This window comes from Oncorhynchus tshawytscha, linkage group LG09 (assembly GCF_018296145.1).
Source record: "Oncorhynchus tshawytscha isolate Ot180627B linkage group LG09, Otsh_v2.0, whole genome shotgun sequence".
NCBI classification, from domain to species: domain Eukaryota; kingdom Metazoa; phylum Chordata; class Actinopteri; order Salmoniformes; family Salmonidae; genus Oncorhynchus; species Oncorhynchus tshawytscha.
In genome coordinates, this window is record NC_056437.1 from 28626731 (window position 1) to 28641909 (window position 15179).

At 42.3% G+C, this 15179-nt stretch overlaps 1 protein-coding gene across 2 annotated transcripts; it reads left to right on the top strand.

Annotated features, from left to right (window-relative positions):
* The first annotated feature begins 3592 nt into the window (after nt 1-3592).
* On the top strand, nt 3593-14053 carry LOC112257706 (NF-kappa-B inhibitor alpha). Of its 2 annotated transcripts, none has more exons than XM_024431487.2 (7): nt 3593-3725; nt 3988-4526; nt 4613-4730; nt 11573-11774; nt 11898-11986; nt 12175-12420; nt 12559-14053. In XM_024431487.2, the coding sequence occupies exons 2-7, from the start codon at nt 4036-4038 to the stop codon at nt 12601-12603; spliced, it is 1191 nt and encodes a 396-aa protein (XP_024287255.1). In that variant the 5' UTR covers nt 3593-3725; nt 3988-4035; the 3' UTR covers nt 12604-14053. The 2 variants fall into 2 exon arrangements, with proteins under 2 accessions (XP_024287255.1, XP_024287257.1); XM_024431489.2 differs by having other exon boundaries at nt 12175-12330.
* The last annotated feature ends 1126 nt before the right edge of the window (nt 14054-15179 follow it).

Genomic DNA, 15179 nt, shown 5'->3' on the forward strand with positions numbered 1-15179 from the left:
AGTTTAAAGCCGGATTTGGATACAAAAAGATTTCCCAAGCTTTAAACATCCTAAAGAGCACTGTGCAAGCGATAATATTGAAATGGAAGGAGTATCAGACCACTGCAAATCTACCAAGACCTGGCCGTCCCTCTAAACTTTCAGCTCATACAAGGAGAAGACTGATCAGAGATGCAGCCAAGAGGCCCATGATCACTCTGGATGAACTGCAGAGATCTACAGCTGAGGTGGGAGACTCTGTCCATAGGACAACAATCAGTCGTATATTGCACAAATCTGTCCTTTATGGAAGAGTGGCAAGAAGAAAGCCCTTTCTTAAAGATATCCATAAAAAGTGTTGTTTAAAGTTTGCCACAAGCCACCTGGGAGACACACCAAACTTGTGGAAGAAGGTGCTCTGGTCAGATGAAACCAAAATTGAACTTTTTGGCAACAATGCAAAACGTTATGTTTGGCGTAAAAGCAACACAGCTCATCACCCTGAACACAGCCCATCCCCACTGTCAAACATGTTGGTGGCAGCATCATGGTTTGGGCCTGCTTTTCTTCAGCAGGGACAGGGAAGATGGTTAAAATTGATGGGAAGATGGATGGAGCCAAATACAGGACCATTCTGGAAGAAAACCTGATGGAGTCTGCAAAAGACTTGAGACTGGGACAGAGATTTGTCTTCCAACAAGACAATGATCCAAAACATAAAGCAAAATCTACAATGGAATGGTTCAAAAATAAACATATCCAGGTGTTAGAATGGCCAAGTCAAAGTCCAGACCTGAATCCAATCGAGAATCTGTGGAAAGAACTGAAAACTGCTGTTCACAAATGCTCTCTATCCAACCTCGCTGAGCTCGAGCTGTTTTGCAAGGAGGAATGGGAAAAAATTTCAGTCTCTCGATGTGCAAAACTGATAGAGACATACCCCAAGCGACTTACAGCTGTAATCGCAGCAAAAGGTGGCGCTACAAAGTATTAACTTAAGGGGGCTGAATAATTTTGCACGCCCAATTTTTCAGTTTTTGATTTGTTAAAAAAGTTTGAAATATCCAATAAATGTCGTTCCACTTCATGATTGTGTCCCACTTGTTGTTGATTCTTCACAAAAAATACAGTTTTATATCTTTATGTTTGAAGCCTGAAATGTGGCAAAAGGTCGCAAAGTTCAAGGGGGCCGAATACTTTCGCAAGGCACTGTACATGTATATCCTTCATCACATTCAGTTTCAGAGGAGAGGTCAAACAAAACCTCACAAGCACGCACACACACATCATATTGGGTTAGAGCAGATGAGCACCCCTGTAGAACTCAGTAGTCTGTTAGTACTGCTGTTAAAATGGTAAGAGCTTACTTAAAGGAGAAGTTAACTTTATTTGAACGAAATGTCTATTATCGATATAAATGGCCTGTTTATAGAAGTGCCCAGACACTTGTTTTTGAGAAACGTATCTCATCAGCAATATACTTCATGCTTGTTCAGCAGTTGAAGGCGCACAGAAAAACACGAACAAAGGCTCCAAAAACACCAACATACATCATTTTAAGAAATTACAACGCTCTCAGTATAGTGATGCAGGTCTTTATGAAATGTTGTACACATGAACTTGTGTGATGCTAACTTTATCAGCAACGTTATATTCCATTTAGTGCTGGAAAAGTATTGTGGGCTACACAGAGAAGTATCGCTCGAGTTGCACAAAATGGAATATAACTTACATTTACATCGCAAATAGATTGGTTAAAATAAAGTAAACTTCTCCTTTAACCTCACTATCTCTCTCCTGTAAGATCTTCCACTGACTGTAAATGAGATCACCACAGTGATCTGGGGAAAAGGTGGTCGAGGTAGGATGGATGGGTGGGGAGGGGAGGGGATTGGGTGGGCGGGTGGGGTGGGGAGGGGATTCTTGTGCTGCTGCCAGCACTGAAGAATGTCCACAGAAGAGCACAGGCCAGCACTTTTCAGAGAGCTGCTGTAGTGTTGATCGGTGATCTCTCCCTCCCCCATCAGCACCAAATCATGGGCTTCCCATGGGAAGCGCCTCCTCTCCCCTCACATACAGAGCAGAACGACCAGGCTGAGCTCAGCTCCCATGCTAATTATCCATATGTTAATCTGCAGCAGCAGTTCATCTTTGGCACACCCACATGCTGCTGTGCTGTGCTGAACCAAACCCTGCTACCTCCAGCATCTCTACCCAGTACACACGCCTTTCCATGGGCCACTAGCTGGTTGAAATTCATTTACTTTGCCATTTTTTCTAAACCCTTTCCCTCCAATCACTAAAACCATCCCCCCACACCAGAGGAGGCTGGTGGGAGGAGCTATAGGAGGACAGACTAATTGTAATGACTGAATTGGAATAAAGGGAAAGTATCAAACATATGGAAACGACATGTTTGACTCCATTACATTTATTCCATTCCATCCATTACAATGAGCCTGTCCTCCAATAGCTCTTCCCACCAGCCTCCTCTGCCCCATACATTCACCTTCCAAATCAGTACATGGATGGAAGCTGGCTGCATAAATTAGATGCGGGCTAATCTTATTTCCTAATTTTCCCTGACAGCAGGTTGCTGCCACCCACCAGCCCTGTGCTACTGCTAGCAGTACCACTAGCACGGGCAGTAGACGGAGCAGCACAGAAGAACCTGCATGCCAGGTTATGGCAGTGGTTGGTCCTCTTTCTTTTTCAGACTGACACAATGTCTGTCAGACAATGTCATTTTTCTCTCTATCACTTTTTTCACCTCTGTTGGATGGTGATACTGGAGGTGAGAATTCATTAAGGTGTTATGATTTGAGTGTCTCTCTCATGCATTCATATACACACAAACACACACACACACAAACATACACACACACACACACACACACACACACACACACACGCACACACCTTACTCACCTTCATACAATCCTCTGCATTCTCTGACACGCAGTTATTCCTTAAATTTCTTTGAACACCTTTTCACACAAAATGAACCATGAAATACCATAATCATGTCTTGTAGCATCTTTCTTTGCTGAATTTACTTGTTTTCCTTTTGGCCTTTTTCTGAAATTGAATATTTCATACCGTTATTGCATTCAACAAATTAGTTGCAGTTAGTAATGAATCCTGAGAAATGATCTGCTTAAAGATTAAAAAGAGGAATTTAAACGTGGTTTTCGTGTACACCTCTGGCGCCATCCTGTGGATATGGATATGATATCCTCCTAAAATCCATCTGGCTTTTAGTGTTGTTGTTGTTTTACTCCAGATCTTTGTTCATTCAGTGATTATAACAGTTAATACAATAAAATGAATTGATGGTGGTATCAAGTATTAAGATCATTTGGACTATTATGCGCTTAAGAAGACACACACACATTGCAATATAAAGCAGGCTTTCAGAGCCAACCCAGCAATTGTCTGTCAAGTAATATATTTATTGAGATGAATAGGGCCAAAAATGAAATGAATAACGTATTATCTGACTATCTCACTGTACATATGAAAAGGCCATGTACAGTATTTAGAGCTCTGCTGGTAACTAACCAGGTTTCCCTTTTTGTCTGTGGTTGTACAGTAATAAAGGACCAATCGGATATGCAATTACACGCATGCGCGCAGAACCTACTTTCACTGTATTTTGATCCTTCTAACATTAGACTGGAGTGGCTTGGGAATTCCCCAGGACAACTATTTTAGCAAGACGCCTTGACTTGAAACAGCTTAAGACGGTAACATTTATTTTACTCCTTAAATAACATTTTAAAATATTAACTTTATCAGTTAGAGTTTAGGTGCAGCGCCCTGCGCTGTTTTCTTAGCCTGGTCCTAGCACTTTAGCTTGCAAGCTAGCCAACTGCTACTGTCAAGCTGGCAGCTTGACAGCACAGCTAACGTTAGCTTGTTAATTTTCTTTAGACAGTTTTCTATCAGGCTAGCTACTAAAAGTAAATATACACCAATTTTAACCAGCTGTTATTTCCATTATTGCAGAGGAATCTTTAAAAAAAAGTGCATAGCTAGCTAGCAACGGTATTCATAATGGCTGGTATTCAGCCCAGGTGCGATTCTGGAAAGCCGCCTACACGGCCTGAACTTCACTTCGGGCTTGAAAAACACGACGCTCTGTGTACTTCTACACCGGAGGATTGGTGCGACAGTGGGCTAGATTGTCTGAGTGGAGCAGCGCTGAGTCTGGATGACCCCTTCAGCAACGAGGTATCCCAAACATGGGTGCCCGGGTCCCCTCCGTACACGACCTCCTACCCATCACTGGATGACACTGACAAGCGCCCCATGGACTGTAGTTCACCGGGGGGTGAAGAGAGGTTGGACTCGGCTATAGGGGACTCAATTACAGATGAGACTATGGGGAGTATATCACAGGGGCTGGGGACCATGCACCTGAATGAACCAGTTATCAGTGACACAGTGGATGACAGTGGGAGGCAAGCATCACTGATCCCAGAGGAGGAAAGACGGAGAAGAGAGATATTCAACACACTGAACTTTGTGTCTGAGGATGGAGACACGTGAGAAGCCTCTCCTTACTATTCACATGGTGAACTGCAGTTTGTTGGCTATTTGTACTTATCTCAAACACCTCCTTTGCTCATAGGGCTCTTCACTTGGCTCTTATCCACGAGCACTGGGCCTTCGTACAGTACCTTCTGGGGGTGATAGCGCTGGACAGGAGCTGGGTGCCTTACCTGGACATCCAGAACCACTTGGGACAGGTAAGCACAAGGACACAGCTGCATTTTCAACACTGGAGTATTTACAGGGAAATTTGTGACAAAATATCTAAAGAAACGTATTATTAAAGACATTCCAAATGTAGGTCTGTTGTAGACCCACTTCTTCTCTGCTAACCTCATGTCAAAATACAAGTCTTGCCAGTGTGCCATATGTGGACAAAAAATCTAATAAAATTGTATTGGTCACATACACATGGTAAGCAGATGTTAATACGAGTGTAGCAAAATGCTTGTGCTTCTAGTTCTGACAGTGCAGCAATATCTACAACAACTACCTAATACATACATCTAAGTAAAGTGATGGATTAAGAATATAAATATATGGATGAGCAATGACTTAGCAGGCAAGATGGTATAAAATACCGTATATACATATGGGATGAGTAATGCAAGATATGTAAGCATCATTATTAAAGTGACTAGTGATCCATTTATTGAAGTGGCCAATGATTTAATGTCTGCATGTAGCAGCTGTTTGCATGTAGACAGCAGCCTCTGTGTTAGTGATGGCTGTTTAAGTCTGATGGCCTTGAGAGAGAAGCTATTTTTCAGTCTCTCGGTCCCAGCTTTGATGCATCTATACTGACCTCGCCTTCTGGATGGTAGCGGGGTGAACAGGCAGTGGCTCGGGTGGTTGTTGTCCTTGATGATCTTTTTTTTTGCCTTCCTGTGACATCGGGTGCTGTGTGTGTCCTGGAAGGCAGGTAGTTTGCCCGTGGTGTTGCGTTGTGCAGACCGCACCACACTCTGGAGAGCCCTATGGTTGTAGGCAGTGCAGTTGCCATACCAGGCGGTGATACAGCAGAAAGAATGCTCTCAATTGTGCATTCTGTAAAAGTTTGAAAGGGTCTTAGGTGACAAGCCACATTTTCTTCAGCCTCCTGAGGTTGAAGAGGCCTTCTTCACCACACTGTCTGTGCGTGGACCATTTCCGTTTGTCTGTGACGTATACGCAGAGGAACTTAACTTTCACCTTCTCCACTGCTGTCCTGTCGACGTGGATAGGGGGATGCTCCCTCTGCTGTTTCCTGAAGTCCACGATCAATGAATACCTTGTGGGGGATTTATTTTGACATGATGTAAGCAGAGAGGAAGTGGGTCTACAACAGACCCACATTTGGAAAGTCTGTTAAGTAATCTGTTCCTTTCAGATGTTTTAACAAATTCCCCCCCTTTAATGACCAACCGTCCTGCCCACTAGCACAGTAAGTTGAAATGGAATTTTATTTAACTTCTGGCTTCCCAAAGACTGTTATTGTGCAACTCAATACAATAGGGAGCAACGCTGTAGGTTAAATCTATTTGAATTCAATCACTTGACAGCACCCCTTTTGATTTGAACAAAACCTTCTATACATATTTGCCCATTGTAGAAGTGCTCCGAACACTGACTTTTTGGACCTGAATGTCAAAATATTCAAGAGACAAAGGTGTTTAAAGTTGACCCATTTTTGCATACCCCACCATACCATGAAACATCCATGTCTTCACCACTGTAATGGATAAACAGTTGAGATTCATATAATTTAAAAGCTTACAAACAGGGTTGTCAAATTATAAAAACAATCTCTTACAAAAATAATATACTCACACTACTGGTCAAAAGTTTTGGAACACCTACTTAAGGGTTTTTATTTTTTACTATTTAATACATTGTAGAACAATAGTGAAGACATCAAAACAATGAAATAACACATATGGAATCATGTTGTAACCAATGAAGTATTAAACAAATCAAAATATATTTGAGATTCTTCAAATAGCCACCATTTGCTTTGATGATAGCTTTGCACACTGTTGGCATTCTCTCAACCAGCTTCATGAGGTAGTCACCTGGAATGCATTTCAATTAACAGGTGTGCCTTGTTAATTTGTTGAATTTCTTTGCTTAATGCGTTTGATCCAATCAGTTGTTATGACATGGTGGTGGGGGGGGTATACAGAAGATGGCCCTATTTGGTAAAAAAACAAGTTCGTATTATAGCAAGAACAACTCAAATAAGCATAGAGGAATGACAGTCCATTACTTTAAGACATGAAGGTCAGTCAATACAGAACATTTCAACAAATTTTAAAGTTTCTTCAAGTGCAGTCACAAAAACCATCAAAAAACTGGCTCTCATGAGGACCGCCACAGGAATGGAAGACCCAGAGTTACCTCTGCTGCAGAGGATAAGTTCATTTAAAGTTACCAGCCTCAGAAATTGCGGCCCAAATAAATGCTTCATAGAATTCAATTAACAGACACGTCTCAACATCAACTGTTCAGAGGAGGCTGTGTGAATCAGGCCTTCATGGTTGAATTGCTGTGACGAAACCACAACTAAAAAGACACCAATGAGAAGAAGAGACTTGCTTGGGCCAAGAAACACCAGCAATGGACACTAGACCGGTGGAAATTTGTCCTTTGGTCTGGAGTCCAAATGGGAGATTTTTGCTCCAACAGCTGTGTCTTTGTGAGACGCTGTGTGGGTGAACTCTACATGTGTATTTCCCACCATGAAGCATGGAGGAGGTGGTGTTATGGTGTTGGGGTGCTTTGCTGGTGACACGGTCAGTGATTTATTTTGAATTCAAGGCACACTTAACCAGCATGGCTACCACAGCATTCTGCAGCGATACGCCATCCCATCTGGTTTGCGCTTAGTCCCACTATCATTTGTTTTTCAACAGGACACTGACTCAACACACCTCCAGGCCGTGTAAGGGCTATTTTACCAAGAAGGAGAGGGATGGAGTGCTGCATCAGATGACCTGGCCTCCACAATCCCCCAACCTCAACCAAATTGAGATGGTTTGGGATGAGTCGGAGCGCAAATTGAAGGAAATGCATCCAACAAGTGCTCAGCATATGTGGGAACTCCTTCAAGACTGCTGGAAAAGCATTCCAGGGGAAGCTGGTTGAGAGAATGCCAAGAGTGTGCAAAGCTGTCATCAAGGCAATAGGTGGCTACTTTGAAGAATCGCCAATATATATTTTGATTTTTTTAACACTTTGGTACTTCATGATTCCATATGTTATTGTATAGTATTGTCTTCACTATTATTCTAAAAATAAAAATAAAGAAAAACCCTTGAATGAGTAGGTGTTCTGAAACTTTTGACAGGTAGTGTGTGTGTATACACGCACACACACAGTGCATTCAGATAGGATTCAGACCCCTGGGCTTTTTCCACATTTTGTTACATTACAGCCTTATTCTAAAATTGATAAAATATTTTTTTTCCCGACCTCAATCTACACACAATATACCATAATAACGAGCAAAAACCTTTTTCTAAATTTGAGCAAATGTATAAAAAATAAAACTCACAGTTACATAAGTGTTCAGACATTTTACAATATACCATAATAAGCACCGACCCTGACTAGTCTCCCAAGCACCTTCGGCAGTGATTACAGCCTATTGTTTTATTGGGTATGGGTATGACACTACAAAATTGGCACATCTGTATTGAGGGAGTTTCTCTTGCATTCTTCTCTGCAGATCCTCTCAAGCTCTGTCAGGTTGGATGGGGAGCGTTGCTGCACATCTATTTTTCAGGTCTCTCCAGAGTTGTTCGATCGGGCTCAAGGACATTGAGACTTGTCCTGAAGCCACTCCTGTGTTATCTTGGCAGTTTGCTTAGGGTTGTTGTCCTGTTGGAAGGTGAACTTTCACCCCAGTCTGAGGTCTTGAGCACTCTGGAGCAGGTTTTCATCAAGGATCTCTGTACTTCTTTGCCTCGACCCTGACTAGTCTCCCTGATGCTGAAAACCATCCCCACAGCATGATGCTGCCACCACCATGCTTCACTGTAGGAATGGTGCCAGGTTTCCTCCAGGTGTGATGCTTGGCATTCAGGTCAAATAGTTCAATTTTGGTTTCATCAGTCCTTTAGGTGCCTTTCGGCCACTCCAAACGAGCTGTCATGTGCCTTTTTTTACTGAGGAGTGGCTTCCGTCTGGTCACTACTTTAAAGGCCTGACTGGTGGAGTGCTGCAGAGATGGTTGTCCTTCTGGAAGGTTCTCCCATCTCAACATAGGAACTCTAGAGTGACTGGCATTGGCTTCTTGGTCACCTCCCTGACCAAGGCCCTTCTCCCCCGATTGCTCAGTTTGGCTGGGCGGCCAGCTCTCGGAAAAGTTTTGGTGGTTCCAAACTTCTTCCATTTTAAGAATGATAGAGGTCACTGTGTTCTTGGAGACCTTCAATGCTGCAGAAATGTTTTGGTACCCTTCCCCAGATCTGTGACTCGACACAATCCACTCTCGGATCTCTAAGGACAATTCCTTCGACCTCATGTCTTGGTCTGACATGCACTGTCAACTGTGGGACCTTATATAGACAGGTGTGTGCCTTTCCAAAACATGTCCAATCAAGTGAATTTACCACAGGTGAACTCCAAGTTGTAGAAAAATCTCATGGAAAATCAATGGAAACAGGATGCATCTGAGCTCAATATCGAGTTTCATATCAATGGGTCTGAATGCATATGTAAATAAGGTATTTCTGTTTTTTTTCTTTATAAATTTCAAAACAGTTTTTGCTTTGTCAAGGGGTCTAAATACTTTCCAAAAGCACTGTATATGTTTATAAAGTACATTATTGCACCCACCCTGTATTCAAAAGTATGTTCTGTCTCAACTGATGGCGGTTACAACACAACCTCAGATGATGTAAACCAGGGTCTAAGTAAGCTAAAACATATGAAAAAAAATCAGTTTACAAATTTTTGGACAATTGATGTTAAAGGTTACTTTATTATTACAAAACATTTTACAACCCTGTTTGTAAGCATTTAGATATCAATCTCAACTGTTTATCTTTTCCAGTGATGAAGACATGGATGTTTCATGGTATGGTGGGGTATGCTAAACTTTGAGCACCTCTATCTCCTGAATACTTCGGCAATCAGGTCCAAAAAGTACATTTCTGAACATTTCTTCCATGGGCAAACGCATATGGAAAGTTTTTGTTTAAATCAAAAAGGATACTGTGAAAAGTGATTGAATAAATACACCAGCATTGCTAATGGCTAAGGGTTACACTGCTCTACTGAGCCTAGATCCGCCACGCCAGCATATGGGGATTTCACAATGGGGGATTTATTACTGCTAAATAGCTAACAAAATGGCTATACGGACTATCTGCATTGATCCTGACACGCCAACACACACACTCGTGTGCACACACTTCATTTGTTCACACACAACACTCTACACACACACACTATACACACATGCACACACACTCACATACAATCATCATACTCTGCTGCTACTCTGTTGATCTTATATCCTGACGCCAAGTCACCTCACCCCTATACCAGTGGAGGCTGCTGAGGGGAGGACGGTTCATAATAAATGCTGAAACCATGTGTTTGATGTATTTGATACCATTCCACTAATTCCTCTCCAGCCATTACCATGAGCCCGTCCTCCCCAATTAAGGTGCCACCAACCTCTTGTGTCCTCTCCATATCTAGCCCTACCACGCCAGTATTCCTGTACATTGTAAATATGGTATTGGTACTGACCCTGTATATACAAAAGTATGTGGACACCCCTTTAAATATATGGATTTGGCTATTTCAACCACACCCAATGCTGACCGGTGTATAAAATAGAGAAAACAGCCATGCAATCTCCATAGACAAACAATGACCTTACTGAAGAGTTCAGTTACTTTCAGCGTGGCACTGTCATAGGATGCCACCTTTCCAACAAGTCAATTTGTCAAGTTTCTGCCCTGCTAGAACTGCCCTGATCAACTGTAAGTGCTGTTGTTGTGAAGTGGAAACCTCTAGGAGCAACAACGGCTCAGCCACGAAGTGGTAGGCCACACAAGCTCACAAAAAGGGACCGCCGAGTGCTATAGTGTGTAAAAATTCTGTCCTCGGTTTCAAAACTCACTACCGTGTTCCAAACTGCCTCTGGAAGCAACGTCAGCACAATAATTGTTTGTTGGGATCTTCATGAAATGGGTTTCCATGGCCGAGCAGCTGCACACAAGCGTAAGATCACCATGCGCAATGCCAGCGTCGGCTGGAGTGGTGTAAAGCTTGCTGCTATGTTCTCTGCACTGATGAATCACACTTCACCATCTGATAGTCTGACGGATGAATCTGAGTTTGGCGGATGCCAGGAGAACACTACCTGCCCCAGTACATAGTGCCAACTGTAAAGTTTGGAGGAGGAATAATGGTCTGGGGCTGTTTTTTCATGGTTCGGGCTAGGTCACTTTGTTCTAGTGAAGGGAAATCTTAACGCTACAGCAAACATTGACATTCTAGACGATTCTGTGCTTCCAACTTTGGCAACAGTTTGGGGAAGGACCTTTCCTGTTTCAGCATGACAATGCCCCCATGCAGAAAGTGAGGTCAATACAGAAATGGTTTGTTGAGATTGGTGTGGAAGAACTTTGACTGGCCTGCACAGAGCCCTGACCTTAACCCCATTGAACACCTTTGGGATGAATTGGAACGCTGACTGCGGGTCGGGCCTAATCGCCCAGCATCAGTGCCCACAGCAATGTTCCAACATCTAGTGGAAAGCCTTCCCAGAAGAGTGGATGTTGTTTTTAGCAGAAAAGGGGTGACCAACTCCATATTAATGTTCTTATTTCTCATGTTCTTATTTATGTTTCTTGTGTGTTCTTGTTCTACTTTATTTTATTGTCTTTTTTTTATTTTTTACTACTGATATTGATTACTGCATTGTTGGGAAAGAGCTTGCGCACGAGACAATAAAACTTGAAACTAACATGTAATTAACACGTCACCTTCCATTTTCTTGTCCCTCTCCTCCTTTCTTTGTCCACTTTTCTTCCTCTGTCAGACTGCCCTTCACCTGGCTGTCATAGTAGACCAGTCTCAGTTTGTGCGAGGGCTGCTGTGGGGTGCTGCGAGCGCTGAGCTCCAGGAGAGGGGAGGGAACACACCGCTGCACTTGGCTGTCAGGGAGCTGAGGCAGGACTGTGTACGAGAGATCACCTCCAACTGCCAGAGCACTGACTACCTGCATGTCACCAACTACTCGGGTACACAGATCACCCCGAGGACATGGAGCCAGTTATTTTAACATTAGAAACTCTGCATCCCTGCTTACCTTTGTTTCTCTATTTGTAATGTCAACCTCCCTTCTGCTCTCTCTTCTCTTTCAGGGGTGAGTGCACTGCATTTGGCAGTACAGAGGGGCAAAGAGGACATAATCAGCATGCTGATTGATGCAGGAGCCAATGTTAACCAGAGGGTGAGTAGCCCACATTAGTTACTGTATCAAACTGATGAAGACAGGGTGGGTCCTCTATGCCCGCTGGGTTCCAACATGCGTCAGTACTTCATTAATCAAACTCATTATTAAAGGTCCCCTTACCTAATGAGCAAGATAATTACACTTAAAGGTTATGATGATGCTTCTCTCCCCTCCTGCCCCCCCAGGACCAGGGCTCAGGCCGCTCCCCTTTACACTGGGCCGTGGAGTCCCAGAGCCCCAGGCTGGTGCAGCTACTGCTGCAGGGGGGGGCCAATGTAGACCAGCCCTCCTATGCAGGCCACACGGCCGTCTACTGCGCCCTGCACAGGCCCAACAAGGAGGTACAGGCCCTGCTCAAGGCTAGAGGGGCCTCTGACACACAGGTCCGGGATGAAGAGGATGAGGAAGCAGAGGAGAGGGAGAGCGAAGATGTGAGGGTGGTCTGGGGCAGTTACAGTTGGCATTGTACATGTTTGATCACACATTGTCTATCATGGCTGTAAGTGTTATTATTGGGTTTATGACTCCATCATGAAGATTAACACTGCTGTTCTGTTTTCCTCCTGTAGGAAGAGTTTGATGACGTTGTTATCAATGGACAACGAGTGCACTAACCATGAACATGGACACTAAGCCACATGGAGTCATGGCGCTGCTGTTGGGCTAAGCTATAGATGTAGATTGTGTGTGTGGTTTGTGTATGTATGTGTGCCTGTAAATTGTATATATCAAGGCTACTGGGGAACTCCAGTTCTCAACCCAGTCAGGAACTAAGTTGTTTGAATTAGCTGATCACAGTTGTTCCTGCTTCAAATTAGTTCCCTTAAATTGTGCAGAGGGCAAGCTAATATTAGTTGGATCACATGGGTTTTAATGTCTGTCTGGAGCTAAGCTTGCCAAGACTAGTGTTGCCTACTCTAAGCATGGGAGAATGATCCAACCATGGACTCAGCTGTGTGCTGTCAAACTCAAATCATGGCCCCGCCCACTAGTGGCCACATCTCTTGTTCATGTCCCACCCCACCGTTCGCTCACATTCAACTCCACTGCTCAGATGGGCTGCTGATACCCATCTTCAGGGTAATCTATGGTGCAAAGTCAGAAAAGGTTTTGATGTTTAAATACCCAGTAACACATTGATACTGCAGTGTGCTGTAAAACAGACCAGTTGGATTTGATTTGTTTATTTTTAATGTTTAAATATGTCTCTATAAGCTAAAGAATTGCAGCTCGATTAAGTTCTCAAATAACCCATACTGTATGTTTTAAATTCAAGCTATTGCTAAGGGGCAGATATAGCTGGCATTTGGGGACTTAAAAAAAAAAATTCCCCCTCTGTTTAAATAACCACTTGATCATGATTTTCTTGCCTCTGATGGTGATCTTTAGCTGCATGGATTTGTATTTTATTTTTCCAATGCTAATCGTGAAATTAGGCTATAGATAAGAGATGTGGGTTTGGGATTAAAGTAGTTGGATTATCTGAGATGTTTGCATTATTAACAGTTTAGGGTTAAGGGAAGATGTGAATGTACATCAGGTAGAGGTTAATGCATGCCAAGGTAAGTAGTTCATTTGGGATGGAAAGAGAAAGGAGGGGCAAACTCAACACATTGGTACTAAATCACCTTTGCTTCCAGTTGAATTTTTAAAAATAATTTCACGTATTCGAGAACCTCTGCAAATCTACATTAATTGATATTTGACCTATCGCATGGGTGACGTGATCCAACTATTTCAGTAATGGATCAATTCCTGAATAGGAGTGCTCTAACCAGGGCCTGATTGTCCCTGGAGTGATGTTGTCATTTAGTCCATTTTATGTACAGTTCACCAATTAAAGACGGAACTACAAGAAGCAAACACAGGGACCCACCCAGAACAAGGGTTGGAGATCCCTGGTCTAAAATAATCTGGTGTATATTCGCTTTGTGCATTTGGATTATTTTGAAGGATTGACTGTTGATTTGACAGGCTAGGATGCCTCTGTGTTTGCTCATCAGCAGGAGCATGGTGTCTACATGATTATTGTAATTAAAACTACAATAAATAGTATTAAGAGGCTATGCAGTGTCTGCTGTTTATTCTCACTAAACACGCAAAAGTATAGATTCTGAATCAGTTGTAGTTTAACTTCCATGCACTACTTTGATACAGTTACAGCATCCGGAAGCTGAGGCTACGTTATACATACTTTCATGGTTTAACTTGCAAAGAGTTTGACAACAGTTTTGCAGGCTGTTGTACAATCCATTCGGCTGCTTCTGATCATCTATCATCTTTACAATCTCATATGGTACCTGCACTCATATTTGTCACACTCGTCAGGGACACTTTGTCCATGGATCAAAAATGGAGTCTGTGCTTATTAACATTTTAATTATGGGGAAGCTGGTGTGGTAAACCTGGCTCAAAATGTTGCTAGATTCATTTGGAGAATAAATCATGTCCACTCCAAGTAGGCCTGATGTTTTTAAATGTTTGTTGTTGAAATGTATTGTCATTTAGTTAGCTGAAAATGGCAACATTCAAAGTAAACCAGGCAAACACCCTATAACTTAAATTCATAATATCACAATTTTTGTGAAAACGGCGTGTTTCGATGTTTTATAGTAAAAAAAGATGCACACCAGATGATATCAGAAATAATTTTGGAATAATTTGGTGTGTATTGTGATTTTAACCAACTATGAGCAGGCAAAGGTTTGTAAAAAAAAAAATAATTAAATAAAAATGTGTTATAGCCTGAATTTTTTTTGCACTGGCCCTACACACAATACCCCATAATGTCAGAGGAATTATATTTTTCTTTTTTTTTTTCAAATTAATTTCAAATGAAAAGCTGAAATGTCTTGAGTCAATAAGTATTCATCCCCTTTTTCATGGCAAGCCTAAATAAATTCAGGTTAAGCAAATGTTTACTCAAGTCATATAAGTTCCATGCACTGTGTGAAATAATAGTTTCACATTATTTTTGAATGATTACCTCATCTCTGTAACCCACACATACAATTATCTGTAAGGTCCCTCAATCGAGCAGTGCATTTCAGCCACAGATTCAACCACAAAGATGAGGGAGGTTATCCAATGCCTTGCAAAGAAGGTCACCTATTGGTAGATGGGTTAAAAATAAAAAAGCAGGCACTGAATAGAACTTTGTGCATGGTTAAATTAAAAATTACACTTTGGA